This window comes from Ambystoma mexicanum, chromosome 10 (assembly GCF_040938575.1).
Source record: "Ambystoma mexicanum isolate Mex_15411 chromosome 10, UKY_AmexF1_1, whole genome shotgun sequence".
NCBI classification, from domain to species: domain Eukaryota; kingdom Metazoa; phylum Chordata; class Amphibia; order Caudata; family Ambystomatidae; genus Ambystoma; species Ambystoma mexicanum.
This window is the reverse complement of record NC_090932.1, coordinates 1,438,604,055-1,438,631,894: the sequence shown is the minus strand read 5'-3', so window position 1 is coordinate 1,438,631,894 and position 27,840 is coordinate 1,438,604,055. Positions and strand designations below refer to the sequence as shown.

At 47.0% G+C, this 27,840-nt stretch overlaps 1 protein-coding gene across 8 annotated transcripts in view; it reads right to left on the bottom strand.

The window, feature by feature from the left end:
• HECTD4 (HECT domain E3 ubiquitin protein ligase 4) overlaps positions 1 to 27,840 on the bottom strand; it is a 4,298,785-nt gene that overhangs the window by 4,054,122 nt on the left and 216,823 nt on the right. For all 8 annotated transcript variants that reach the window (XM_069619495.1, XM_069619492.1, XM_069619493.1 and 5 more), the window contains exons 7-8: positions 22,884 to 23,054; positions 20,279 to 20,471 (exon numbers count right to left, since the gene is read on the bottom strand). In XM_069619495.1, coding sequence (XP_069475596.1) covers positions 20,279 to 20,471; positions 22,884 to 23,054 — 364 coding nt within the window. The remainder of the gene's footprint in view (positions 1 to 20,278; positions 20,472 to 22,883; positions 23,055 to 27,840) is intronic.

The window sequence follows — 27,840 nt, the reverse complement described above, 5'->3', positions numbered from 1 at the left end:
TGAAATAGGGCCGGGTGGTAGTTTGTGATGCTGCGGGTGGCAGTTTGTTGACTGTCAGGAGTTCTGAAGGGAATGGAGGATGTGTCGAGACCCTTAATCCCAATTCAGTTTTGGCAATGAAGGCAATGCTGCCTCCTCTAGATGGTTCACTATCTAGCCTTAGTATGGTATAATTCTCAGGTATAGCAAGTGAGAGGGTTGGTCCTGGTGCTGCATGGAGCCAGGTATCTGTTATAGCTAGAAAATCTAGCTAGAAATTAGAAGGTCAGCAATGTCGGGTGCATGAGCTACCAAACAAATGGCATTAATAAGTGCACTCGTAATAGTTATGGCGTGTTATTTTTGGGTAGGTTGGGCGGATAGAGAGGTTTTATGACTGGTGAGGTTGTCAGTATCTTGGTTAGGTTTGTGTTTAAATCTCTTCTAAAATGAGATTTGAGCATTCAGTTTGTCATTCAGAATGGAGGATGGTATGTATATCTTATTCAGTCTAGATCCAAGCCTATAATTTCTGAAGTTAGTAGAACAAGGTTGGAAGGGTGTTGGCCTAGTGGCATATTGTTGAATACATTGGTCTGTGGTCTGGAGTTAGTGAGCAGGTTGGACTAGAGATTATACGGCCAGTGGACGTGAGATGATCAGCAAATGGATTTAGTGGTGGCAAGAATTTTGTCTGTCTGATACGTTTTGACTGAGGTAGTGGTACAGTCATAGTAGGAGAGAGCATGATAGTGGTCTTGGCTATGTCCCAGAAAGTGTATGTCTGGGAATTGACCCTGGAGTGGAAGGTATGCGAGGCTGGAGAAGGTATGCTAATGCAGCGGATTAATAACAGTAAACCTCAAATAGTTATAGTGACAGAGTGCGACTTGGAATACTGGTGTGATGCACATGTGAAAAGGATGTTCAATTAGTAGGTGAGGAGGACCCTGCATACGTTCAAAGCGGGAGACTAGAAGCAGATTTAGTAAATCATTATGGGCAATAGTCGTCATTGATAATTAGTTGTGGCAAGATGCAGTTTAGTTTTTCCTACTGGCAGTCACCGTGACTAGCACTTAACTATAGCAAGATGCGTATTTGACATAACATGAGGCTACAGTAGTAACTTGCACATGGGCATGGCATAAAATGAATTGCGCGTAACATGGGAAACAGTATTTATTATCTAGCAAGCACATGGAACGGCAGGGTGCGATATGCGCATAGCATAGGGCCTCTGCAGTTATTAGCAATTAGAAAATATCGAAATGGGTATAGCGATAATAGTAACAAAAGCACATTAGTAACTGGCATCATGTGGGCGACAGGTGTGACTAGCACAGCACATGGGATTGGAAATCTGCGAATTTCACAGGGCATTAAGGCAACAGTAGCCATTATCAATTGTGAATGGTAGGATGCAAATCTGGCATAGCATGAAGGCTACAATATTCCCTAGCACATGGGAAAGGCAAGATGCAAATTGCGCATAACGTAGTTAACTTGACAGTATTCACTAGCACATAGGAAAGGAAGGATGCTAAGTGTGCATGTTCTAGGCCACCGCAGTTATTAGCAGTTAGACGATTGAAAAATGCCAATAGTGATGATAAGAACTAGAAAAATGCATAACTGGCAAAATAACAATATCACGGTGGTAGTAATTCACACATAGGATTGACAAAATGCGTAGTGACGGAGAAAAGAGGCAAGAGCCGTTATTAACAATTGTAGATTGGAAAATGCAAGTATGGCATATCATACAGGTTGCAGTATTCATTAGCATATGGGAAAGGCATGATGCGAGTTCACAGCAAAAAGGTCAGCGTGTTGAGAAAGTGGTTAACCACGGTGGTTGTTTGTAAGCTTAACAAAGGCAATGCCTACTAGGTCAGCGTTTGTCTCGACTTGACCGAGTTGGCTTCAACCATGAAGTGGTGCATGCAAGGCTGTTCAACATGAGGGGAAGAAGGGACGTCGTTCCAAGCAAAGTAGTCAGGTAAGGCAGTGGAAGAGCAGTACTCTCGGAATTTCAAGTTGAAGAGGGAGAGCAGCAGCGATCCGCACCCCTATAGCCCTACCGGCCAGGACAGGCACCGACAGACCCTTATGGCGTGGCCCTTGAGATGAACAAGTTACTTCTTACCTTGTAACGTTCTTTCGACGGGATGTTCCTCCGACGTATTCCTCATCTTAGATATCTCCTTCCAGCTCTGCTGGCCTCGGAAAATGTTTTCTCTAGAGGGCGCTGCGCGTCGAAGTCCTCCGAGTCGATGTCCCTCGACAGCCGCCGTATCGACGTCGACGTCATCCTGGCTACAAAGGCCGCGCGCACCGCCCGTTGCTCAGTTACGTTTTGTAGCCCACAATAATGCTTTCTGGACTAAACTAATCACCCTGAAGGAGCGTAAGCTGCAACAACAGGGGAAGTAGAACTGCGGGGATGGATGGGAGGGTCGATGAGGAATACGTCGGAGGAACATCCCGTCGAAAGAACGTTACAAGGTGAGAAGTAACTTGTTCTTCGAAGGGATTGTGTCCTCCGACGTATTCCTCTTCTTAGATAGGCTCCCATAGCAGTATTCCATTATTGGAGGAGGGAGTACTGACTTCACGCTGTCTTCTATTGATGAATAGAATGCAGTACAGCCCTTCCAAACCTAGTCTCTTGACTGGAGGAGGAATCCAAGTTGTAAAATCGTGTAAAGGTATGGACAGACGACCATGTAGCGGCCGCACAGATGTCTTTAACCGGCACATCTCTTTTGAGGGCCGATGAAGCTGCAATACCTCTGGTCGAATGAGCCCTAAGGTTTTGAGGGGGCTCTTTTCCTGCCAGTTTATAACATTCCAGAATGGCTAGAATGATCCATCTGGAAATGGTCTGCTTAGTTATTGGTAACCCCAGCTTGTGACCTGTGTAACCTACAAACAGCTGGTCTGCCTGTCTTATCCTGGCTAGTCTACTGATGTAAAAACTTAAAGCCCTTCTAGGGTCTAGCCTGTGTAACCTCTCTTCCTCTTTCCCCGGGTGAGGAGGAGGATAGAAAGATGGTAGGGTAATCTTCTGAGTTATATGGAATTCAGAAACCACCTTTGGGAGGAAATTAGGCTTCACTTGCAGGACAACTTTGTCTTTGTGAAAGATAGTGTGAGGGGGTTTACAAGAAAGAGCTTGTAATTTGCTCACCCTTCTAGCAGATGTAAGTGCTATTAATAAAACAATTTTAAGGGTAAGGAATCTTAACGAACAAGAATGGAGTGGTTCGAAAGGTGTGCCCATCAGGAAAGGTAGGACTAAGTTTAAATCCCATAGAGGAACTTGGAATGGTCTTGGGGGATAAACATTGGTTAACCCCTTTAGAAATTGTATTACCAAGGGTAACTTGAAATAGGATGGTTCTTCCGCAGTGCGCTTAAAGATGGATAGCGCTGCGAGATAGCCCTTAATGGTGCCAACTTGAAGGCCTGAATTTGCCAAATATAGTAGGAAGGACAAAACCATTGGTGTACCACATGAAAAAGGGTCGACATTCTGTTCTCTACACCAGCTGCAAAATCTGTTCCAACGGCAGCGGTATAAAGACTTTGTTGCTGGCCTTCTTGCCGAAAGCAACACCTCCATAACATCATCAGGGAGGTCCCAATCCTTGCACCTCAGCCTTTCAGAAGCCAAGCGTGAAGGTTGAGGGTTTTGCTGTCTGGATGGAGAACCTGACCTCCCTTCTGTGAGAGTAGATTCTTTCTGAGTGGAAGTCGAATTGGAGGGCAAATGGACAAGTCTAGAAGGTCCGGGTACCACGTTCTCCTGGCCCAATCCTGGGCAATTAGGATCATGGTTCTCCGGGAATCTTCTCAACCTCCTGATCATTTGAGGAATGACAGGGACCGGTGGGAAAACGTACAGAAGCGGAAACTCCCAGTCCACTATGAACGCGGCTCCCAGAGCTCCTCTCGGGGGAAATATCCTTGAGCAGAACAGATCGCACTTCCTGTTGAGGCTGGTGGCGAACAGATCTACCTAAGGGGTTCCCCAAAGGGCGAAGATCTCTTGAAGGACTTCCTGAGCTAGCTCCCACTCGTGGGAAACTGTGCTCTGCCTGCTCAGAGCGTCCGCTGTCAAGTTCTTCTCTCCGGCTAGGTGAACTGCCGATAGAGAGATTCCTTCTTGGATTGCCCAAAACCAGAGCTGCATCGCCTCTCTGCACAGGGGTAGTGATCCTACGCCTCCTCTTTTGTTGAGGTAATGCATGGCCACCGTGTTGTCCGTCATTATCAGGACGTTTTTCCCCTGTACAGCTGGCAGGAACGCCTTCAGCGCAAGTCTGATGGCTCTCAGCTCTAACAGGTTGATATGTAGTCTGGACTCCGATGGAGACCAACGACCGCTGATGCTCAAGTCGTTGGCGTGGGCTCCCCACCCCGTGAGTGAGGCATCCGTGACTACTGTTATCTCCGTCCAGGGTTGCCAAAACTGTTCTCCTTTCAGAATGTTCTCCTGACAGGCCCACCACTGAAGGTCTCGAGCCACCCTGTCTGGAACCTGGAGAAGATCTGTCATTCTCCCTGAGAATTGTGACCACTGAGTCCTCAGTGCCCACTGGAGGGATCTCATTCTCAGGCGAGCCTCTGGCACTAGGGGAAAATGCAGGATGCCATGAGGCCTAGCAACCTCAAAAAGTCGAAGGCTGGGAGACGTTGGGCATGTTGGAACTTGGTAACCATCTGTAGAATATCTTGAGCCCTCACCTCTGGTGGCGAGGCTTTTCCCAGGGAAGTGTCCAGGATCGCTCCTATGAACTGGAGTCTCTGCGATGGTATAATTTGTGACTTCTTTAAATTGAGGGAGAAGCCCAGTCCGTGTAGGGAGTGGCACACGTGATTTAGCTGGATCTGAGCTTGTTCCGAAGAAACAGCCCTGATCAACCAATCGTCCAGGTAGGGGTAGACGTGAATCCCTTCCCTCCTTAGACTTGCCGCCACTACCGACATTAACTTGGTGAAGACCCTCGGGGCGGAGGTCAGCCCAAATGGCAGCACTCGAAATTGATAGTGAGATTTGCCAATTGCGAACCTCAGGTATTTCCTGTGTTTGAGATGGATAGGCTCATGGAAAAAAGCGTCCGGAAGGTCCAGAGATACCAACAAGTCCTGGAACTGAAGGGCCTGGAGGATCTGAGAAAGAGTGACCATCTTGAATTTGTCTTTCCTGAGGAATTTGTTCAATTCTCGCAAGTCCAAGATGGGTCTCAGTCCTCCGTCTTTCTTTGGAATGAGAAAGTAAGGGGAGTACCAGCCCTTGTTCCTCTCTGCTACAGGTACCGGTTCTATGGCACCTTTCTCTAGCAGGTCCAAAATTTCCTGCAAGAGGAGCGGATCTGGAGCTTTCTGAGAGCTGATCCCCGGAGGATGACTCTGAGGTATACGTAGGAAAGGTAGGCAGTAACCTTGGGCAACTGTCTCCAATGCCCAAGCATCTGACGTGATAGCCTGCCATACCGCCAGATGTTGAGTCAACCTGCCTCCTACAGGTGTCCTGTGGGGGAAGTGCTCAGAGTGGTTTTGGGGCGGCTGATGCAGATGCCGATGGTAAAGAGGCACCTGCTGTTGCTGCGGCTTTTGAATATCTACCCCGTCCACCTCGGGTAGTTCTTTGTCCCCTTTGAGCCGGTCGTCCTCTACCTCTTCCGAATGCGGAGTAGAAGCGAAAGGACTTGCCCCTCGCAGAGGTTCCTGTGGGACGAAAAGGTGTCCGACGGATTGCAGCGCCTAGGGATTTTGCTGCTGCTTTTGAAGTTTGCAGTTTTTCTAAACTGTCATCCGCCTTTTTCCCGAACAAAGAAGAGCCATCGAATGGCATGTTCAAGAGCCTGGCTTGCACATCTGGGGCAAAACCAGACTTTCTCAACCAAGCAAATCTCCTGGTTCTTGTACTTGCCGCCATTGCTCTGCTGATACTGTCAGCCGAATCAATGCCCGTCTAGAGGGATTCGCACATAGCGTCTTTACCGTCCTGTATAATATTCAGGAACGCATCCCTTTCTTCTCCCTCCGCGATGCAGTCAGCCGCTGTAGAAGCACACTCCCAAAGTGTATGGCTGAATTTAGCAAGGGTGCAAGTAGCATTAACAGATTTTAACGCCATGCTACATGCCGAAAAAAACTTTCTTTGCCATAGCATCATATTTTTTATCGTCCCTGTCCTGTGGGACGGTAGGATAAGCCGTCTTGACATCGGTAGAGGATGCTGCCTGTACCACCAGACTTTCTGGGGATGGGTGTTTAGACAAAAACTCCGGGTCTGTAGAGGATACCCTGTACTTTGTAGACAGTTATTTACTGCCGGTACGACATCTGGGGTTTCCCAGTTCGTCATAATCTTCCTCTGAAGAGCTTTATGAAAGGGCACTACAGGATTCTCCTGTGGGCCTTTGTCAACAATATCCGTGAGGTCATCTGGTTGGAAAGATTGTGAAGGTGTAGACCACCCCATAAACTCTGTGATCCTGGCCACTAAGGCTTTATAGGGGGTTTCAGCATGTTCCCCTGGGTCTGGCCTAGCAAACTCCACCTCAGGGGAGGTGTCTAACCCACTTGCCTCATGTACGGAATCATGAAGATCCTTTAACCTACGTTCTTCAGAGGAAAATTCCTCTCTAATTGGGGTTACAGGTCCCTGCAACTCAAATGTGTCTTCCTGTTCAGACAATTCACCCTCTTCCATAATTGAGGACATAGTTCTCAATTGTTCTGAACTCATAAAGGGTGTAAACCACATTTCCAAGGCAGAGGGTGCCGAACTTGTCATAATCGGCCTCGAAAACGATGTCGTCGACGCCGAAGGCTTCGAGCGTGGCGTCGAAAACAAAGGCGGAGGCCTCGAAGACCTCGACAGAATTGGGATTCTGCTCGACAATCTCGAAGCCATCGACGTCGAGGACCTGGGGATAGTCACTGGGTGTGTCGTAACCGTGACTTTTCTTGGCGTCGACATCGGTGTCGAAACTGGCGTCGAGTCGACAGACTCGTGTGTCAAAGGTCCCTTCGACAACGGCGTCGAAGACATCGACGGAACCTTCGTCGATGGCGTCGACGGAACCTTCGAGGAAGGTTTGGAGGTCATAGTCCTACTTGAGAGTTTGTGAAGCGCTCGAGAGGTTTCCTTCGCCGGGTACTGCGACTCGCGGCATTTTTGACCTTCGGGTCTTTCGACCAGAGCATCGCTCTCGGCAGTCTTCGAGGGGGTCGAGGCCGCTTTCTCGAAGACGCTCATCATATTTTTGCGGAATTCCTCCCATTCAGCCCGGGAACTATGTTTCGTGGGGCACGGGATTCTCTTTGGCGAAACAGAGGAAGAGGAAGACGGAGAAGGGGATCTTCGACGTCTCCTCTTGGAGTGCTTCGATCTCGAGGAGTGATGAGACCCACTCCGAGATCTGGAGCGCGAATGGTGACGAGGAGACGAATGTCTCGACTTCATCGACGAAGAAGAAGCTTTAAAAGTCTTACCTTTCTCCAGCTTCCTCCTACGCTCCTTCAGGGCCTTAGCTGTCATGGACATACAGTCCTCGCACTCCGAACAATGGTGTTCAGCTCCCAAACACCACAGACAAACTCTGTGAGGGTCAGTCAGCGACATCTTTTTCCCACAATCTCTGCATTTTTTGAAGCCGGATCGAGGAGTTGTCGGTTCCGACGAAGAAGCCATCGAGTACGGATCGAATAACTCGAGGTAAATAGGTTTAACCTGACAAAACTGAGCAACGGTATTCCGAGGCACTGAGTAAGCGCGGAAAAACGGAACTGAGCAACGGGCGCTGCGCGCGGCCTTTATAGCCAGGATGACGTCGACACGGCGGCTGTCGAGGGACATCGACTCGGAGGACTTCGACGCGCAGCGCCCTCTAGAGAAAAAAATTTCCGAGGCCAGCAGAGCTGGAAGGAGATATCTAAGATGAGGAATACGTCGGAGGACACAATACCTTCGAAGTGCGGCTTCCGCCTTTCAGCAATAGCTATTGGCTAAATGCGGAGTGTGGCCAATCAGCACACAGATGGTCAGGAAGCTAAGGCCTCTCAGCGAAGCAACGTGGATGCGGTGGCCATTGCCGAAATGCTGCTTGGCTTGCAAATTTGTGGAGAACATAGTCGAATCCGGCACTCCTTTGCCGTTCTGCCAGCTGCTGATCTCGGAGTAAGTGCCCCTAGTAAAATATGAAATCGGATGTTTTTTTTAGGGAAAATGCACAAAGAAGCGCAAGGGATATGAGCACTCTATTTCTCACCCGGTGGCTGGTGGGTAATGTTGAGGGCCCCTCATCCTAAAATGAGGCATGGGACCTGGGGGAAAGGGCTCCTGCCCTCTCCAGATGCTGCAATTGGCAATCTTAATAATTAGGTCTTTTCAGATAGAACCACTTTGAGAGAGCGGCACAGTGAGCAAGCTCTGCTGACTGTCAGGAATCTGACCCTAGCAAAACAAAAGAGGCAATGGCTGGAAGGTTTAGAATGAATCTTAACCTCTGGCATTGCTCTGGGCAACCCTCCAGACCATCGTTCTTCACCTGCCAAGCCATTACAAAAGGGGCAAGACCATATGCAAATCAGGCTTGGTCCCAACCCCCGTCAAGAGGCGATGGGGGCCTCTCAACCTCAGGCAAGAGGCATACCAAGCTGTTTACCAGAGAAGGCTCAGCACCAGAGGTGGGGTGTGGGAGTTGGGAGGGCACCGGTCTCTCTCCCTTGTACCTGTGTATTGTCATGATCTCTGCTTCCAAAAGATCAGGACTTGCCCGACTCCCTTGGAAGCAGACCCATAACCCCGGTTCCGAGTGCCAGCCAGTCCCAATTGGGACCTTTTGGACCCTGTCCTGGCGCCAGTGGCACCAGGCTCATAAAGATGCCCAGTCCCAGCGCTATTTAAACCACACCCGATGGATGAATCTTGCTTTGTGTTATTCTGCATTCTCTGCAGCAGAACGCTCATCGTGTCTTCTGCTTCTGATCCTGGGCCTAAGGGAACAAAGGCTTACCATTCTGGAATCCAGTCTTCAGCAGCACCTGTAAAGACAAAGAAAGAACAGGTTAGCACTACGGTCTTCAGTGGCAGCGCATCTCTTACCTGGTCCATCGGCTGTCACCAACGCCTCGCGCTGCATCCTGCATCTGAAAGACAAAAGAAGGTGCGTTTAAAGACATTGGGCAACTTTATTACTCACGTGCCATTACTCCTTCCCACGCCGAATCCAGTGGGTATTGCAGCACCCTTCAGCTTCTCTTAAGCTCCGAACTTGTACCTGCAAGATAAAAGGGACAGTTAGTGCGCATCGTGAAGCAGGCTACAAGCGCTTACTTACGTGCTTCCAGGCGCTTCTATTCCTCACGCGGGTTCGATCCTCAACTCTCATCAGCCCGCCATCGCCGGAACCCTGCAAAACAAGAGATATCATTACAAAAGACTTTTAAGACATTTGAAGTGCCCAGAACTTACTGTTCGTGCAGTTAACGACGGACAGCAGTCCTCTGAGGTCAAGAGGCCTGCACCCTTATCCAGTGAAGAAACTGGTTACGGCACCCTGCCCCGAGGCAGATGGAGAGCTCGGCGTTCACTTACCTAAGGTGAGGGCGTTAACCTTTGGGGTTCTACAGGAGAAGAGAAAGGGAAGAGGAGAGAGGCACCCAATAACCCCAGATCATTAATCCCATATTTTCTATCTGCAGACATCTTACTCTTCGAGTCAGACATACAGTGCACAGAGGTCCAGCCCAAAGAGCCAACCGTGTGTTACACATCACCTTTGAAGATACGGCATTCACCCAGTCAAGACCGGCGCCTCTGCGGGAATCAGGTGAGCGTTACAGAACACAAAGCCTACCACAAAACTCCCACCCAGGCGCTATGGAAACCTCGGATACCGACCAGCTAGCCCAGTTACTTGGGGAACTAAGAGCAGAAGTGCATGCAGCCCATCAGGAAACGAATGCTCTAAGAAGGGAACTGATTATTTCCAAGGAGCGAACAGACGATCTCGCTAGACAATTGCTACAGTCACAAGCCGGACAAACTCCGTTACCCGCATCAGGGGCAAATCTTCCTTCAACATCCTCTACGAACCCAGTGCAGATCAACCTACCTGGGAATGTACCTCTGGCTCCGCCCAAACGATTTTCTGGTGACCCAAAGAGGTTTGCAGTATTTATTAATCAGTGCCGGTTGCACTTCTTATGCCGGCCAACAGCCTTTCCAACTGATCAAGCTAAGGTAGCTTTCGTGCTTTCGTACCTTAGTGGCAATGCGGCAGACTGGTCGATCCCTCTAGTTAATCAAGATGATCCGGTTCTCCATGATTTTCAAGCTTTTCAGCTCAGTATGGAAAAACTGTTTGCAAGACATTCACAGGGGCAGGCCTTGGACAATGAGCTCCTTTCATTGCGACAGGGTAATCAAGACCTTTTGGCTTATATTGCGTCTTTCAACAGACTGATAGTGGAAACTCGATGGCCTGAGGACAAAAGGATTACGCTGTTTTATAGAGGTCTACGTGGAGAGCTCAAAGATGTGTTAGCCCAAGTAGTGAATCCCCCGCAAGACTGTTCGGACTATATTGACTTAGTCGTTCAAATTGACCACAGACTGCAGAACAGGAAGGCCGATCGTTCCAAGTTTGATGCTCGAGTATTTTCCAAACCACCAACTCCTACCAAAGGAGTAGACTCCGTGGAACCCATGCAAATAGGGGGCCTGAAAGGACCACTAACACAAGGAGCGGGAAAGGAGAAAACAGCTGCAATTATGCCTCTATTGCGGAAACTCGGGGCACTTTCTTCGAGACTGTCCGGTGAAACCAGCCAAGAAGGCAGTAGGAGCTGCAGTTACCAGGGTCACAAACTCTGAGCAGGGAAACGACCTTGCCCGACAAGAATAGAGGTCCTCTTGCCGAGCGTTAAAACCAGTTCTGTGACCTCGCATTTCGTGATACCTATGGTCCTCATTAGCCCTGAACATCCGGATCGATTACATGCGATTGAAGCTTACGTCGACAGCGGTGCCATCGGCAATTATGTGGATCATGAAATGGTTTTGAGGATGAATCTGACTCTTTGTCCAAAGGCTGTAAAGGACGTCATTACTACGGTGGATGGTACGGAGATAGCCTCCGGACCAGTAACGCATACCACCCAAGAAGTGACGCTAGTAAGTCAAGATGGACACCATGAGAAGATAGTGTTCGATGTGATCAAGGCCCCTCAGTTCCAGATTATTCTAGGAATTCCTTAGTTAGAGAAGCACAATCCTCAGATCGATTGGCGAGCAAGAACGGTTCAGTTTCCAGAATGTGTCTCTACTTGTCACCCTCGACCTGGTGTTGCACTGGCAGCAATTTCCTCGGAGGCTCCCCAGTTACCTCCTGAATACCTAGAATTCCAAGATGTTTTCCGGAAGGATCAGGCTAACTCTCTACCTCCTCATGGGTCTTATGACTGCCAGATAGACCTGATACCTGGATCTACTCCTCCTTGTAGTAGAATTTATGCCCTCACCAAGCCTGAGAATCTTCATCTCCGACAATACCTGGATCAATACCTAGCGAATGGGTTTATTCGTCCTTCCAAGTCCCCTGCTTCCTCAGCTTTGTTCTTCGTTCCAAAAAAAGAAGTGGACCTTAGAACTTGTATAGATTATCACGCCCTGAACCAGATCACCGTTAAGAATAGATATCCGTTACCTTTGATCCCTGAACTCCTGGACCAAGTCAGAAAAGCATGCATATATACAAAGCTGGATCTTAGAGGAGCCTACCACTTGGTACGAGTAAAAGAGGGCGATGAATGGAAGACGGCCTTCCGCACCAAGTATGGGCTATTTGAATATCAGGTCATGCCCTTCGGACTTTGCAATGCCCCGGCCGCCTTTCAATATTTTATGAACGATGTCCTCAGAGAGCTCATAGATGTGTGTGTTGTTGTTTACATTGACGACATCCTCGTTTATTCTTCATCGGAAACTGAACATCGGAAACACGTGAAAATGGTCCTCGAGAGATTGCATCAACACAAACTTTTCGCTAAGTTGGAAAAATGTGTTTTCAACGTGACTGAAGTTGAATTCTTGGGATTCATATTATCACCTAGCGGAGTGCGTATGGATTCAAAGAAGGTCGATGCAATTCTCAAATGGCCATCGCCATCCTCTGTAAAAGGTGTTCAAAGCATGTTAGGCTTCGCTAACTTTTACCGCAGGTTTATCCCCGAATTCTCTCGAATAGTCCAGCCCATCACCGCCTTGTTAAAGAAAAACAAACGTTTTGAATGGTCTACCGAGGCGGAACAAGCTTTCCAGAATTTGAAGACTAGATTTATCTCTGCACCGATCTTAAAACATCCTCGCCCAGAACTCCCCTACATCGTTGAAACCGATGCTTCGAGCCTTGCCATGGGGGCAGTTCTATCACAAAAGGACCCAGTAACCAATCAGTTGCATCCCGTGGCATTTTGGTCCCGCAAATTCTCGCCTCCTGAAATCAATTACACTATTACTGATAAGGAACTTCTAGCTATCAAGTCCGCCTTTAAGGCTTGGCGGCATTATCTTCTGGGGGCCCGACACACTGTTACTGTGATTACAGATCACCGAAACCTGCAATATTTGAAAACCGCAAAAGCTCAATCCTCTAGGCAACTCCGTTGGGCACTATTCTTTGCCGAGTTTGACTTCATAATTACCTATCGACCTGGTACAAAAAACGGTAAAGCTGATGCCCTTTCTCGGATGGGAGTGGAAGAACATTTGATCAATCCTAAACCTGTACCTATCATTCCCGAACAAAGAATTCTAGGTGTAATCGCCACACAATCCATAGAGGAAGTTAAGGATAAAGCCAGGCTACTGGTAACTCCAGCAGACATACAGAATTGGCATCTGCAGGGAAAGGACTTTACGGTGAAGGACAACCTATTATATTTCCAAGAACGGTTATACCTGCCCAGCACAGATTTACAAAAAAAGGTAATCTCTTGTTATCACGATTCTTTAATGGAAGGACAACCCGGTATGACCAAGACCTCGGAAAAGATCAAGCGCTACTTCTGGTGGCCGTCTTGGAAAAAAGATATCAGAGACTTTATAATGTCCTGTGGAGTATGCGCCCAAAACAAGAGTCAAAAGGAAAAACCAGCCGGCCTCTTACGCCCTATTGACATCCTGCCTCGCCCTTGGCATACGCTTTCTATGGACTTCATCACCGATCTACCTCCATGCTCCGGATACAATACGATCCTAGTAATCGTGGACCTATTCTCCAAGATGGCGCATTTCATTCCACTCAAAGGCTTACCAACAGCAGCAACTCTGGCCCGAGAATTTCTCGAAAACATCGTCCGACTGCACGTTTTTCCTTCAGTTCTAATTTCGGATCGAGGTAGTCAATTTATTTCTCATTTTTGGCGAAGTTGCTGTCGGTCGGCTCAAATTGATGTGAGACTTTCGACCAGCCACCAACCTCAAACCGACGGACAAACCGAGAGGACCAATCAAACTCTGAAACAGTATTTGCGCTGCATGCTACAACAAACTGAAAAAACTTGGAAAGATATCCTTTGGATAGCCGAATATGCCTACAATAACTCTGTCCACTCGGGAACTGGGAAGACCCCGTTTTTTCTTTTATACGGTAGTCACCCTCGAACCTCGGTGTTGGATCCACTCCAAGATCTTGGAACACCAGCAGTAGACCACCTGCATTCTACAATCACCCAAGCCTTTAAGGAAGCCGTTTCTCACCTTCAAAGGGCTAAAGAACAATACAAGAAAGGAGCAGACCAACATCGGAAGGAAGCCCCCCAATATCAAGTAGGAGATCAAGTCTGGTTATCCACCAAATATCTACCTCTAAAAGGACCACGCACATTCAACCCAAGATACCTTGGTCCCTATTCCATCACTACCATAGTAAATCCAGTAGCGGTCAAGTTGGACTTGCCCCCTCACATGAAGATACATCCGGTCTTCCACGTCTCTCTATTAAAACCCGTGCAACCTCAAACCCGACTAACTACATCTCCAAAACCTATTCTAGTTGATGGAGAACTCGAGTTTGAAGTCAAAAGCATCCTGGATTCCAAGATCTCCAAATCTAAACTATTTTACCTGATTGACTGGAAAGGCTACGGTCCCCAAGAAAGATCCTGGGAACCTGCAGAATATGCCCACGCGCCTCGTCTAATCAAAAGATTTCATCGAACATTTCCTAACAAGCCCAAACCCCCGGAGAAGCCCGGTTTGGGAGGGGCCTTAGGGGGGGGGTGCTGTCATGATCTCTGCTTCCAAAAGATCAGGACTTGCCCGACTCCCTTGGAAGCAGACCCATAACCCCGGTTCCGAGTGCCAGCCAGTCCCAATTGGGACCTTTTGGACCCTGTCCTGGTGCCAGTGGCACCAGGCTCATAAAGATGCCCAGTCCCAGCGCTGGAAGCGCCGGGCTCATAATGCTTGGGTGGACTTACCTGCAGCAGACCATGCTGCTTACTTACCTGCCAGTTGAACCCCTGATCCTCTTCTGTTTGGGACTACTTTTCCTGTTGGGTGGGGCAGGAGCCACTCCCTAGGTTCAGAACACTGGAACTCTTCTGGAAAGCAGGAACTCTTTTCTTACCTAGGCGTGGCTGTGGAAGGAGACACCTAAGCACTACAGGAGGCTATTTAAACCACACCCGATGGATGAATCTTGCTTTGTGTTATTCTGCATTCTCTGCAGCAGAACGCTCATCGTGTCTTCTGCTTCTGATCCTGGGCCTAAGGGAACAAAGGCTTACCATCCTGGAATCCAGTCTTCAGCAGCACCTGTAAAGACAAAGAAAGAACAGGTTAGCACTACGGTCTTCAGTGGCAGCGCATCTCTTACCTGGTCCATCGGCTGTCACCAACGCCTCGCACTGCATTCCGGCATCTGAAAGACAAAAGCTTACCAGCTCTTCGCACGCTCCGGAGGCCTTCGGCGCTGCATCCCGCATCTGAAAGACAAAAGAAGGTGCGTTTAAAGACATTGGGCAACTTTATTACTCACGTGCCATTACTCCTTCCCACGCCGAATCCAGTGGGTATTCCAGCACCCTTCAGCTTCTCTAAAGCTCCGAACTTGTACCTGCAAGATAAAAGGGACAGTTAGTGCGCATCGTGAAGCAGGCTACAAGCGCTTACTTACGTGCTTCCAGGCGCTTCTATTCCTCACGCGGGTTCGATCCTCAACTCTCATCAGCCCGCCATCGCCGGAACCCTGCAAAACAAGAGATATCATTACAAAAGACTTTTAAGACATTTGAAGTGCCCAGAACTTACCGTTCGTGCAGTTAACGACGGACAGCAGTCCTCCGAGGTCAAGAGGCCTGCACCCTTATCCAGTGAAGAAACTGGTTACGGCACCCTGCCCCGAGGCAGATGGAGAGCTCGGCGTTCACTTACCTAAGGTGAGGGCGTTAACCTAGGGGGTTCTACAGGAGAAGAGAAAGGGAAGAGGAGAGAGGCACCCAATAACCCCAGTTCATTAATCCCATATTTTCTATCTGCAGACATCTTACTCTTCGAGTCAGACATACAGTGCACAGAGGTCCAGCCCAAAGAGCCAACCGTGTGTTACACATCACCTTTGAAGATACGGCATTCACCCAGTCAAGACCGGCGCCTCTGCGGGAATCAGGTGAGCGTTACATGTATCTTTTCTTCCTGTAGGACTGAAATCCCCAGATGTCCTTGCAGCAGTTACACAACTTCAGCACTCACCAGAGAGAGAGGCAGTGGTGAGCGCAAGGACAAAAAATCAAGAGGGAAGTGGGGAGGGTAAAAGAGGGCATAAGGGAACAGTCACTGTGCACTGTTCGGGTGAGGTCAAGGTGGACCAAAAGACCAGGCGGTGGAATGACAGCGCGGTCAGGTCTGGAGAAGAAATAAAGAAAACATGTGCAAGGTTAGGTATTGGTTGGAGATCAAGTGGTACTTGGGTGTGAGTTTGTGCAAGGTGTGTAAGTGAGACTAAGGGAGATAGGAGGGGGGATGTCACAGTGGTTGGAAAATTTTACTGGCTGAGCAAATGGAAGGCGACTGTTGGAGAAGGTGTGGGTGTAGTGTAGTACAGTGGGTGAGAAAGACAGCTGGGATTAGAGAGAAAGGGAGAGTAGTGGGTGCTACTAACGTTTTGCTTTTTAATTTTTGAATCTGACCTGCTCTTTTTACAGTGCAATGAAGCCTTCAGCTTCACTACACTGGCTTTCGCTCATTTGCCAGGGGGAACTGACGTCATCCAAAATAGCTTTCCTGCATCCAGATCTGTGCTGAGAGGGGTCCTGCATAGAGCTCCTCTGCATCCTGAAGACCTTGCACCAGCATTTGTTGCTGACCACATGTTTGAACTTGCAACCCCAGGGCATCAAGGACCATAGCTGAAGGTGGGAAATGCAACCTTGGACTCTCTTCTGAAGACCTGCCAAGTCCTAAGAAGGATTGTAGTACGGGGGGGGGGGGGTGAGTTGTAACAGTACCTACCGTAACCCATATTTCCCCTTATAAAGGTTGGGTAACTTTTAGAACAGTTTGGCTTTGCCATAGCATGCTTGCACAAGCATTCCGAAAGTGGGTGACACTTATTCACTAGAACTTGCCCTCTACACCTTGCAACTCTTCACTGGACCCCAGAAGCCCTCTGCCAACTTTGTCCTGCCTCACAAAACTGTGTGGAACGTTGGTGAACTTTTGGGCACAAGGCCCCATACATCTTAGGGATGGACGTCTAAAGTTAGTGTTGTATCTTGGTGGACCTGTATATGTATCTTTTATTTAGTATTGTGTGATATTACATGCTTTTAGTCATTTTTCAGTGTTATATGGCCATGAATGAATACGTATTTTACTGTTTGTCTAAGCGTGTTCCTTGACTTTTCGCTGTGTGTACTCATTGAGGACCCCTTACTAGGCTCACCTCTCCCGAGACTTAGCCTTGACCACACGCCTAGCTACCTTGAACTTGTGTGGCTACAGCTCCCAGAGCTGTACATTTCACTAAACTAGGTTGGCCTTCTATACTTCTATCCACCAGACAAGAGTATAGAAAATAAGTCCTAACAGTGGGAGGATAGTGTAGTGGAGAGTAGAAGATAGGAGTGATGAGTGGTGGAAGGAGAGTATTTGGAAGTGGGGAGTCATGGGAGGAGAGAGTAATAGATGATAGCTCAGAGGCAGCGGGAAGGGGTAGAGGAGAAAAAGCATGAGACTAACATCGGAGGGGCAAAAGAGGGAGCGTGAAAAAGAGAAAGGGAGGTGGAGGGAGGAGAGTAGGAGGAAGTGAGAGGAGGTTGAGAGAAGATCAGGGAGAGGAATTCTAAGGCGTGAGAGGAAAGGGCAAGTGAAGCCTGGGCAATTGGAAGTCACCTATTACGATTGTTATGATTATCATAGTTTTGTGGTAACTGTAGATAGGATCCTGCCTAGGAAAACCCAGAGGGAGACTGCTATATCACGGTGTTCCTTCAGGCCATCACCGGTAGCTAGTCAGTTGTTAGATAGTAGAGGCTACCAATCTCTAGTGAAAACCTTGGGCCTTAGGGATACCTGGGTTAGTGAAGGAAATGGCCACGGGAGATGAAAGGGACGCCTTAGTGAAGCCCTTCTCCAAAATGTTAATAAAACCCATGAGCAGTCTTCGAGAGTTGGTGTATTCTTGAGACCACGCTACATAGTAAAGAAAATACAATGCAAAGGAGAGAAAGATAACAGTGTCACATTACAGACCCCTTTACAATCTCCTCACTCTCTAACTTAGATCCAGTGTCAAACATCTACATGACACTTCAGAGGCTGGCCCTTTATTTGCACCACGCACTTGACTGTAAAGAAAAATAGGGAGGGCATTTACGAATCTAAGCCCCTTGCACGTTGCTTGTCTGCAGTTTTACTTCCAATTTACAAATGGACTTTTGTGATATAATGGGGAAAAAAGCCACATCATAGGCATATTTGAATATGCACAAATGCAGCTTTTTTTGGGAACACATTATCCATATGGTTCCAATGAGTGGCTGTTAACAGTCAGGAACTGGAAATCAAATGACAGGAGCTTGAACGTAAAAAAAGTGACACACTGTACTGACTTCTGTATTCCTAGTCCAGTGACATCTTTCCTCCATACTGTATGGGTGTTACCCAAATGGGAAGGGACAGCAAACATTTGCACCAAAACAGTGCCTCCTATAAAATGTGAAGGCACGGTCGTGGTGCCTGTCTCAGTCCTGCAAGACCCTCCCCCTAGAACCCAACCGTCAGGTTCCCCTTTTTTCTTTGCACGTCTGCTCTGAAGGCCTAAGAAGGAGAAGCATATGGAGGAAGGGGGGCTCTGGACTAGGAGTATACAGGTAACTATGGTAACTTTTTCTTACTCCAAGGTTCAAGCCCTTTTCCTCCATATTGTATGGGAAATTTCACATAACAAACCGACTGGAATAGAAACCTGATCTGGTCTAATAGAAAAGATTCCTCAGAAATGCTTCTCTGAAAGCTACATCACAGCACGAGTGAACATCCATGCAGTAAATGCTTGCAGAATGCTAAGGTGTAGACCAGGTTGCTGCAATACTAATGACATCCCAATGCACTTGCTTTCGGAATGCCACACCAGTGGCTTTAGCCCTCACAGCATGAGCTTGCAAGCTACTGGGAAGGGGTATCTGTTGGATTTTGTACTCTTCTACGATAGCTACAACCATCCAGCTTTAGAAGTGTGATGCTTAGGAGATGGGCCACAAATGTCAGAGATTCAGAGCTTTGAAATTACTTAGCATGTGCAAGGTTACGTTTTAGCAGCCTTCTGTTATCAAGCTAGTGAAGGATTGTGTCTGCCTTTGAAGAAGATGGGAAAAAAAGGTGGGGGATGGAAACCTCCCGATTAATATTGAAAGAAGAAACAAACATAGGGAGAAAGGATAGATACGTCCTCAATACCACCATGTCACTGCGAAACACAATGAATGGTTCTGAAGAAAATAAAATCATGAATCTCGACGGCCATTCTCGCTGAAGTGAGCGGCACCAAAAGTACACTTTTCCAGGTGACCAACCAATGTTAATAGTAGCCATGGGTTTGAAGAGTTTGTGTCCTAAAGCAGACAGACATTTTCAGAACCCAAACAGAGTGATCTCCCGTAGTCAGGGCACATAAAGATGTCGACTCAGGCCTAGGCCAGTTCCAAGAGCTGTTATGGCCGTTGGCGGAATCGTTCGAAGAAGCCCTGAGAGCCATGGACTCGTACCCAGTTCCAGAACTTTTATGACCCTCAGTGCACACGTCAGTAGATAAAGCCCCACAGGCCTCAGATAATTATCCAGTACGGTGAGAAGATTTGCATAATAGTCAGCAGACCGAATCCTCTCACCAGAAGAAACATTCCGACAGACCATTCTTTGTGAGGTATCCCGGAAGACTAAGCCACACGTACCTTATCTGCACAAGACATCTTGTCAGGGAAGGTATTCAAATGTTGTGGAACCTAGAAAAAGGTTTTTTAGGGCTGGAGAATTTCTTTTAAGCACCCTGGGATTAAGTGGACCACAAACGACGCAACCATACCTTCTGTGTTCGGCACAGAGTCACTCCAGAGAGAGTGCATGTGCAGGTCCAGTGCCGGAATGGCCTCCCACAGGCCACGCACCTAGACACAGGCATATGCTGGAAGGACAATGGGGGCCGAAGGCTGTGGGAAAAATATGAAAAACAAACTGGAAAATGTGCCCAACAAATGAACGCTGAAGTGAAGGCAACCGTTTCAGTATGCACGGAAAAAGGGGTCGATGGTTGTCCCCTTAGGAGGAGTGGAGCCATGAACACCATCAAAATGCAATGGGGAAGGCACTTTTGCAATCCAAATAGCTTTGGCCCATCCCTTTTGGGAAGTGTACATGGGGGGGAAAGGGACATGGTGTGGAGGACAGCCTCTCACTGCTACCACCACTCATTAGCATGATGCGCTACTTTTAATCACAAAAACAATTGCTCTGGTCCCATTCAAACCGGACAGTGTAAGTGACAAGTCTAGCTGGTGAAACATAAGCATAAACCACCTACGCTCCTTAAAGTAATGGTGATTTGTTATTTTAAATGAGACAATGTCTGAAAAACAAATAAATTGGCTCTTGTGTTTGGTGCATCAATTAAAATCAAGTGGAACCTTTTGTTTCACAAGGCTCAGCAAAGCATGAACAGCTTTCGAAAGTAGAAAATTACTGAACAAAAATGCAAAGGGAGAGCAAAGCTCTTACCTGCCTGGTCCTCCTTTAGCGTGTTGGTGATGGTAGAGCCAGTTAAAGCAGCAAGGGTCGCAGAAGGGGAGGCTCTATATCTGGAGAGTCTGCTAAGAAGCATTTCATTTATGCTTTTTGCAGACTCTCCTTCCTTTCTCATGAGGATGACGCGTTCTTGAAGTGGTGTTGCTAGATTTACACTATCTTCAGCCTAAGTAAATAAAAAAAAACATTCATTAAAACATTTTTTTTAGAAAGATTTGCCTTGTTTGCCTTATTAGCTCTAACCTGTGGACAAGACGTGTGCATGCACATTCATGACAGGAGCCGTTGGCCAGTACATATTTTGTTTACTGTGGCAAATTGCGCACTCTAATTTAGACTAATCATGGTTGGGGCACTAGACTGATTATGGGGAAAACATGTCCCTGAAACATAGAAAAACTTAGAAAGCGTTTAATCTCATGAAATAAAGATGCAATTAAAATAAAATGCACATTTAACTTTTTATGCTAAGAGGATAGCGAGGGGGGCAGAACTGTCTTATGTTCCCTTGTGCCCCCCACCCTTCTCGCACACAGATGTTGCCTGTTTTGCTTGATTCTTCAAACCTGCTCCCCCTCCTTCCCCTTGCCCCTCCCCCCCTACTTCTGCAGGATGCTGTCCCAATACATTCTGATTTCACCATCACCGTCTTATGGCCAATGCTGGACTTGACTTTTATGGACTTCATTATTTCACGGTGCGTCACCCTTTCTCAACTCTCATGCTGGACTTCCTTTGCATCTTGTACTCATGGTGGCCCTGAATCATGCTGTTCCCATTTTCATCTTGTATCCTGGGGTGAAACATTTCGTGTTACTACTGACTTCTACAATTATATTTGCTCTCCCCTCTTGCTTCTCCACTCTTTTTGACTGATTACTCTCTGTTCTCGCCTCCTATCCATTTTCCCCCATCTCCTCCCCTTACTTTCTTCTATGCACTTCATCAGAATTGTCCCAGGACCTAGTATGATAGCAATCTCGTCTGTTTCCTCCCCCTCTCCTTAATTGTTCCCCAGGCACTATCTGAAATGTCGTCAGGCCTAATACGATAGTCGTAAAAAGGAGAATGACTGGATTGCGCGCTCAGCTTAGAGTTAACAGAAACTAGGCCATTCAAACAGTTAAAGTTCAGATTCAAAATTGCTATATTGCTGATTCTTTAATAGGATGGGTAGTCAGCCGACACATGTTTCAACAAGCATCTTGCTCACAGCAACTGTCTTCGCAGAGAAAGGTTGCATAATCAAAAGAAATCCCTTTCATGAGGGTTGGATCAGCGTATCAAAGCTTAAGATAGCAGAACGTGAGGTTGAAGTTAGTATGCAGAAAACTCATAAAATGCTTGAGTCAAAGCACGTAGATGCCAAGAGCGTGCTGAGTGAGCCGTTTCAAAAGAAATGAGCAAACCAAATCTTAATTGCGCGATTAGGTTAACAAGATACCGAGGGTTCTAACATTTCTTTTGAAACGGCTCACGTGCTTGGCATCTACATGCTTCGACTCAGCATTTTAGGAGTTTTCTGCATACAAACTTCAACCTCACGTTCTGCTATTTTAAGCTTTGATACGCTGATCCAACCCTCATGAAAGGGATTTCTTTTGATTATGCACGCTTTCTCTGCGAGGACAGTTGGTGTGTGCAAGATGCTTGTCAAAATATGTGTCGGCTGACTACCCATCCTATTAAAGAATCAGCAATATAGCAATTTTGAATCTGAACTTTAACTGTTTGAATGCCCTAGTTTCTGTTAATTTTAAGCTGAGCGCGCAATCCAGTCATTCACCTTTTTACTGCAATTTGCTAGGGTGTCTGTGGGTACACCCTTGTGACTGTGATCCTGCAGCGGGCCTTTTCATATATTTGATTGACCATAGCGCACACTTCAGGGTCCAACCCACACCTACCTTGATTGACCATAGCGCACACTCCAGGGTCCGACCCACACCTACCTTGACTAGTACAACAGTCGCTTGTTTTGTTCCTCCCCTCCCTTTCTGCACCCCACTCCCTCACCTTTTCTTTTTCTCCGGCTCTACCAGAAATGTTGTCAGGCCTAGTACAGTAGTCGCCCATCTGTTTCCATTTCCTTCCCACTCTTCACCTCCCTTCCTTATCTATGTCTTAGCTCTTGCACTATCTGAAATGCCGTCAGGCCGAGTGTGATAGTTAATTTCACATCCTTACTGTTCATGGCCTTTAAGAATGTCACTGTGTTTTCCCTTGTTCCCTCCCTTGCCTTGAAGCGCTTTGAAACATATTGTGTATAGGTGCTATATAAATAAACTATCATATCATATAAGGTTATCTCCCGGTTTACAGCGTAATCCCTTAAACATTCAGCAATTTAAGAAAAATGTGTATACATTAAAATGCCGAACATAACGGTTACATAAACAGCAATCCTAAACATTTGTTTCCAAGTATCACCTCAGACGAGTTGGGGAAATAGTAAATTCAATTAAATCACACTACAGCCATTTATTTAATGTTCTTATACATGGCAGCAAACTGCAAAATACTTCAACATGTTTGGGGAATCAATAATCTGGAGCGATCTGTCAAAAATGTAACTCACAGTTATTTCAAAGATATCCATGAAGACAGAGTGCCCCTTTGGAGTTTTTTCATTTAAGCTTGCAGGAGACCAGATCCAGTAGAAGTAAGTCCCATCAGAAGAAAGATGAACCGTTGTTATAGTGCTACCAACATGAAAATGATTTGGGGGCATGGATACAATTTGGCATACCTACATTCCAGAAAAAAAAAAGAAGAACATAGTCTGTTAGCAGGTAGGTGAACTCGCAGTTTTAGCAAGCTAGGCTGGCATAATCTGCTGGATAACAAATGCAAATCACACCTTTGTTTTTTAAAATGAAAAAGTAGATGTCTCTTACCACAGAAGCAAGCATTGGCAAATCCAAGAAGTCTGACTTAATGTAAATTTCTTATTTTATCTATTTGCATTTATAAAGCGCACTGGCAGCCCAGGGGCATCGAGGCGCTGTTACAAGAGAATGACTTAGTTACAGGTAACGTCATTGCTACTGGTTACAAGAGGTGTAGCAGGTTTGGTGTATCTTACATGTTTGGCATAGTATATACAAGACAAAGTTATGTGAATATGAAGCAGTGATACATGAAGGATAATTCAACATGTTTGGAGCCCTCTGGGTCGCTACTGGGAGATTTCAGATGAACAGTCGTGTTTTTATTTCTTTACGGAAGGCTAAGTGGGATGAGATCCCTCTTAGGTTGGGTGGAAGGGAGGTCCAAAGGGTTGCGGTGATGAAGGGGAAGCTGGAGCCTACCACCTATGCTGAGTGACCTTAGGTACTGAAAGTCAGTTGGTGTATGGGGTTCTAATAGGTCTTTCTGTGAGTGATCTGGAGAATCTCTGGGATAGGTATTGAGGTGCTGCATGGTTTATGCATTTAAATCTTTGTCCCAAGATACAGGGCAGGCTTTAGAACAAGGGTCTGTAAACTGTGGCTCTTCAGATGTTTATGACTGACTACCATGATCCCTCACCATTGACTATACTGACAACGGCTGTTGGGAGTTTTAGGCCAACACAACTGGAGAGCCAAGATTGCAGACCTCTGCTTTAGTAAAATAACACAACCAACAAGGGAATGAAGCACAAAAGTGTAACAAAATCAAATTGCCAAGCAGCTATTGATTCATTTAAGCCATCATTCACAAATCTCTACACAATCTAGAAAGCCCCACTTTCTCCTACAAAATGGCTACCACTACAGCAGAGCTATCGACAGGATGCACTTGGGCTGTATCACAAAGAAGCTGACTGGCACCAAGGCTCTTTTCTAATATTTATCTTAAGCTTTGGCAGAGCGCTAAAGTGTTCTCGAGCCAGAACCAAATCATAGAGGGGAGTGGGGGGGGGGGTGGGGCAGTAGCTGCATATCTGCAGACCTCCCAAATGGAGATTTCTGCCCACAGCAGGAGTGAAGGAGTCCGTTTCCCAATCTTCATGCAGCAGAATTTAGAGCACACCAGCAAATTCCAGGTGTTAATAAAATACATGTGTTAACATTGAGAGATGTGCACATGTCTGAATTTGAGGAAAAGTTGCACCTGTTTTTCTCACACCAAATGTCTGAGCGATGTGCACACATGAAAAGCATTTAGGTGCAATGTGTGCACAAAGAAAACATGCAATGGCATGTCTGTATACGTAAGAAGTGTGGGGGGGTTAAACAGGTCAGACCTGAGTGCAATTGTACACATTAGTTGTGGAATGCAATCTGCAGGTATGTAGGGCTCTGCTTACAAGTAAGGGAACGTAATGTGTGCATACATGAGCATACAAGGTGCAGGAAGAGCACTAATCTAATGCTTTGGAATTTACAGGCATTAACAAATCATTAGAAATGGCCAAGTATTTTCACACATCAGAATTAGGTTGAGAGATATGTTCAAATACCAACAGGACCCGTGCTTATTGTAAAGCCCACCAAGGGAGGGGGCAGCTGCACATTTTTTAACCCATACTTTACAGTGTGGGGTTTGAAGGTACAGTCAGCAACTAATGCAATTCTACTCATGTAGTCAAGGATTCAGCATGGGGTAACGTGTGGATCATGGCGCCTTCCCCAGGTACTTCAAAGGTTCACAGTGACTAGAATGCAATACCTTCCAAACCAGAATTCATATTTGTAGGTGCACAAAGCATGAACATGCTTGTAACAAATGATCTCTCCCAACACCTAGCCATTTCATTTTTAATTTGGCTAAATTGATGAAGTCTTCATTGCTACTTGTGGAGACGCCAACTGTCTACACAAGGTCTAAACTTCACATGATAAATACACCAAAGGGGTGTTTTTAGGGAAAGCAGAGCCCAACTCAGCTGAATCATAAGTTAAAGGAAGAGAGTCAGGCCTTTATAGATCACATTAATGTACTGAGAACAATTATGCAGGGGGCAGCACCCTTGCCTTTTATGTTCGGGCCTGCCTTAGTACCGATTTTCATTATTGCCCACTGCATTGCCGCTCTCTTCCCCCAACTTCCAGTGCTATGCGGACGACACAGCTCATTTCCAGGCTTCCTTCAGCCACCTCTTCTCCGTCCCTTATCTCAATCTCAGACTGTCTGTCTGCTATCCAGGAGTGGTGTGCCGCCAATGTCCTCTGCCTTAAAACCAGTAACACTGAGATTCTCATCGGCACGCTCACTCCCTCCTTTCCTGCAACCCTCTGGCAGGCCTCTCTTGGCACTCTTCCTGCTCCCACCTGCAAGGCTAAAAACCTCAGGGTCATCTTCGACTCCACACTCTTTCTCCCCCCCCCCCCACCATCTCTGATGTCTCTAAGAAGTCACACTACCAGCTGCACCTCCTTAGAGGTATTCTTCCTTTTCTCTCCTTCCCCCAGAAGCTCACTGTCTCCAGAGCTCTGGATCTCTCTGGATTGATTATTGCAACAGCCTCTTTCTAAATCTGCCTGCTTCTACTCTCCGCCCTCTGCAACTCATCCAGAACAGGACTGCAAGGCTTGTCCTTGGCCTCAAGCCCGGGGATCATATCTCTCCAGGACTGAAATCTCTGCACTGGCTCACAGTGGCTGCAAGGATTAAGTTCAAAACACTCTGCATCATCCACAAGCCCTTCTAGGTTATGATGTGATTGTCTTTATGGTTGTCTCATTGGCATTCCAATATAAAGTGTTTAAAAAATTAAAACATTCTGAGGTCAAGAATAGATTGAGATCATAAATTTAAGTCTTTGACCGTGAATTTGTTCTTAATAATGAAATGAGAGCAAATCGTCCTCTGATCTTGTAACACTAAGCCTATACTATTCAAAAGAAGCCTGGATTGGGGTACTTCTGGAACTATTACATTTGAAAATATGCTTTTTCTTTTCTGAAGAAAAAGAAAAGATGTATAATTTTAGCATGACAAGAGTACAGCACGAGGAAGGAAATCTAAAATATAACTCCCTCTAGGTTTTATTGAAAAACAGTAAAACCGGTTACTGTCTCTTCACGGGAAAAGCAGGTGCTTAGTGATAGGCTATAATGTGGCATTTAAAACACAAGTGTTTCAAGGCGCGACAAGGCAAGGGTGGGGCACAGTGTAGACAGACAACGATCTTACTAGGCCAGTGATCTTGAGATCGCACAAGTGCAGGGGAGGGGGGAGGGAAAAGTGTCAGGGGAGAAGGGAGGGGGCAGTGCAATACCTAGGATAACAGTAAAATAGAAAAAAAAAATAAGAAATACAATAAATATGTGCAGCCCAGTGGTGGTAAGTGTAGACATCAGGTGCTGGTAGGATCTGTAAGGATACAGAAACAGCCCCTGAGTGCAGGGGGTGGCCTTCGGGGGCAGTGCAGGTGTGCAACTGGCAGGGAGGGTACGTGGCCCGAGAACAGAGTATAGCCAGGTGGCCAGTGCAATTTCAGTTTCAGCCAGGAGTTCAACAGGCGAGAGGAGGAGAGAAAGCAGAAGCAAAGAGGAATGTCTTGTGGTGCTTCCGGAACCAGAGATGGTTCTCAAGTTTCAGGGAGGCAGGGAGGCCCCAGCCGAAGAAATATTTACAACCAACTCGTTGCTTGGAGAAGCGACTGACCCTGAGGGAATTGGAGGCGGATGAGCAAAGGGATCGAGAAGGAAGATATTTAGAAGTGAGAGTTGAAGGTATTGAGGCCCTAGGTCTCAGAATGCCTTGCGAACAAGTCTCAGTCCTTTTTTGGATGAGTTGCAGAGGGCGGAGAGTAGAGGCAGTAAGATTTAGAAAGAGGCTGTTGCAGTAGTCCAGCCTAGACAGAACCAGAGCTCTGGAGACAGAGCTTCTGGGGAAGGAGGCGAAAGGAAGAATACCTCTGAGGAGGCGCAGCTGGTAGTGTGACTTCTTAGAGACATCACAGATGTGAGGAGAGAAGGAGAGTGTGGAGTCGAAGATTACCCCGAGGTATTTAGCCACACAGGTGGGAGCAGGAGGAGGGCCAATAGAAGCCGGCCGGAGAGTGGCAGGAAAGGAGGGAGCTGGTGTGCAGATGAGGAGAATCTCAGTCTTACTGGCATCAAGGCAGAGATCATTGATGGAACACCACTCCTGGATAGCAGACAGACAGTCAGAGATGAGAGAAGGAGAAGAGGTGGCTGAAGGGAGCCTGAAAATGAGCCTAGTGTCATCCGCATAGCACAGAAAGTTGGGGCAGAGAGCAGCAATGCGGTGGCCAAGAAGTGCCAGGTATTGGTTAAACAGCCAGGGAGAGAGGTTAGACCCCTTGGGAACACCATAGGTAGAGATGGAGATAGAAGAGAGGAAGGACCCAAGTTGGACATAGGAGGGTCGTTCGGAGAGGGAAGAAGTCAGCCAAACCAGGGCCTGATCAGTGATATCCAGGTTATCACGTAGACTGTTGAGCAGGATGGCATGGTTGACGGTGTCAAAGGTGAGTTAAGGAGCAATGATTGGGTACAAAACACATTTAAAATATAAGGCTACAGTTCCTTAAATGATATGCAGCTTCTGGCCTGTGCCAGGAAATGCAGGATTCTCCA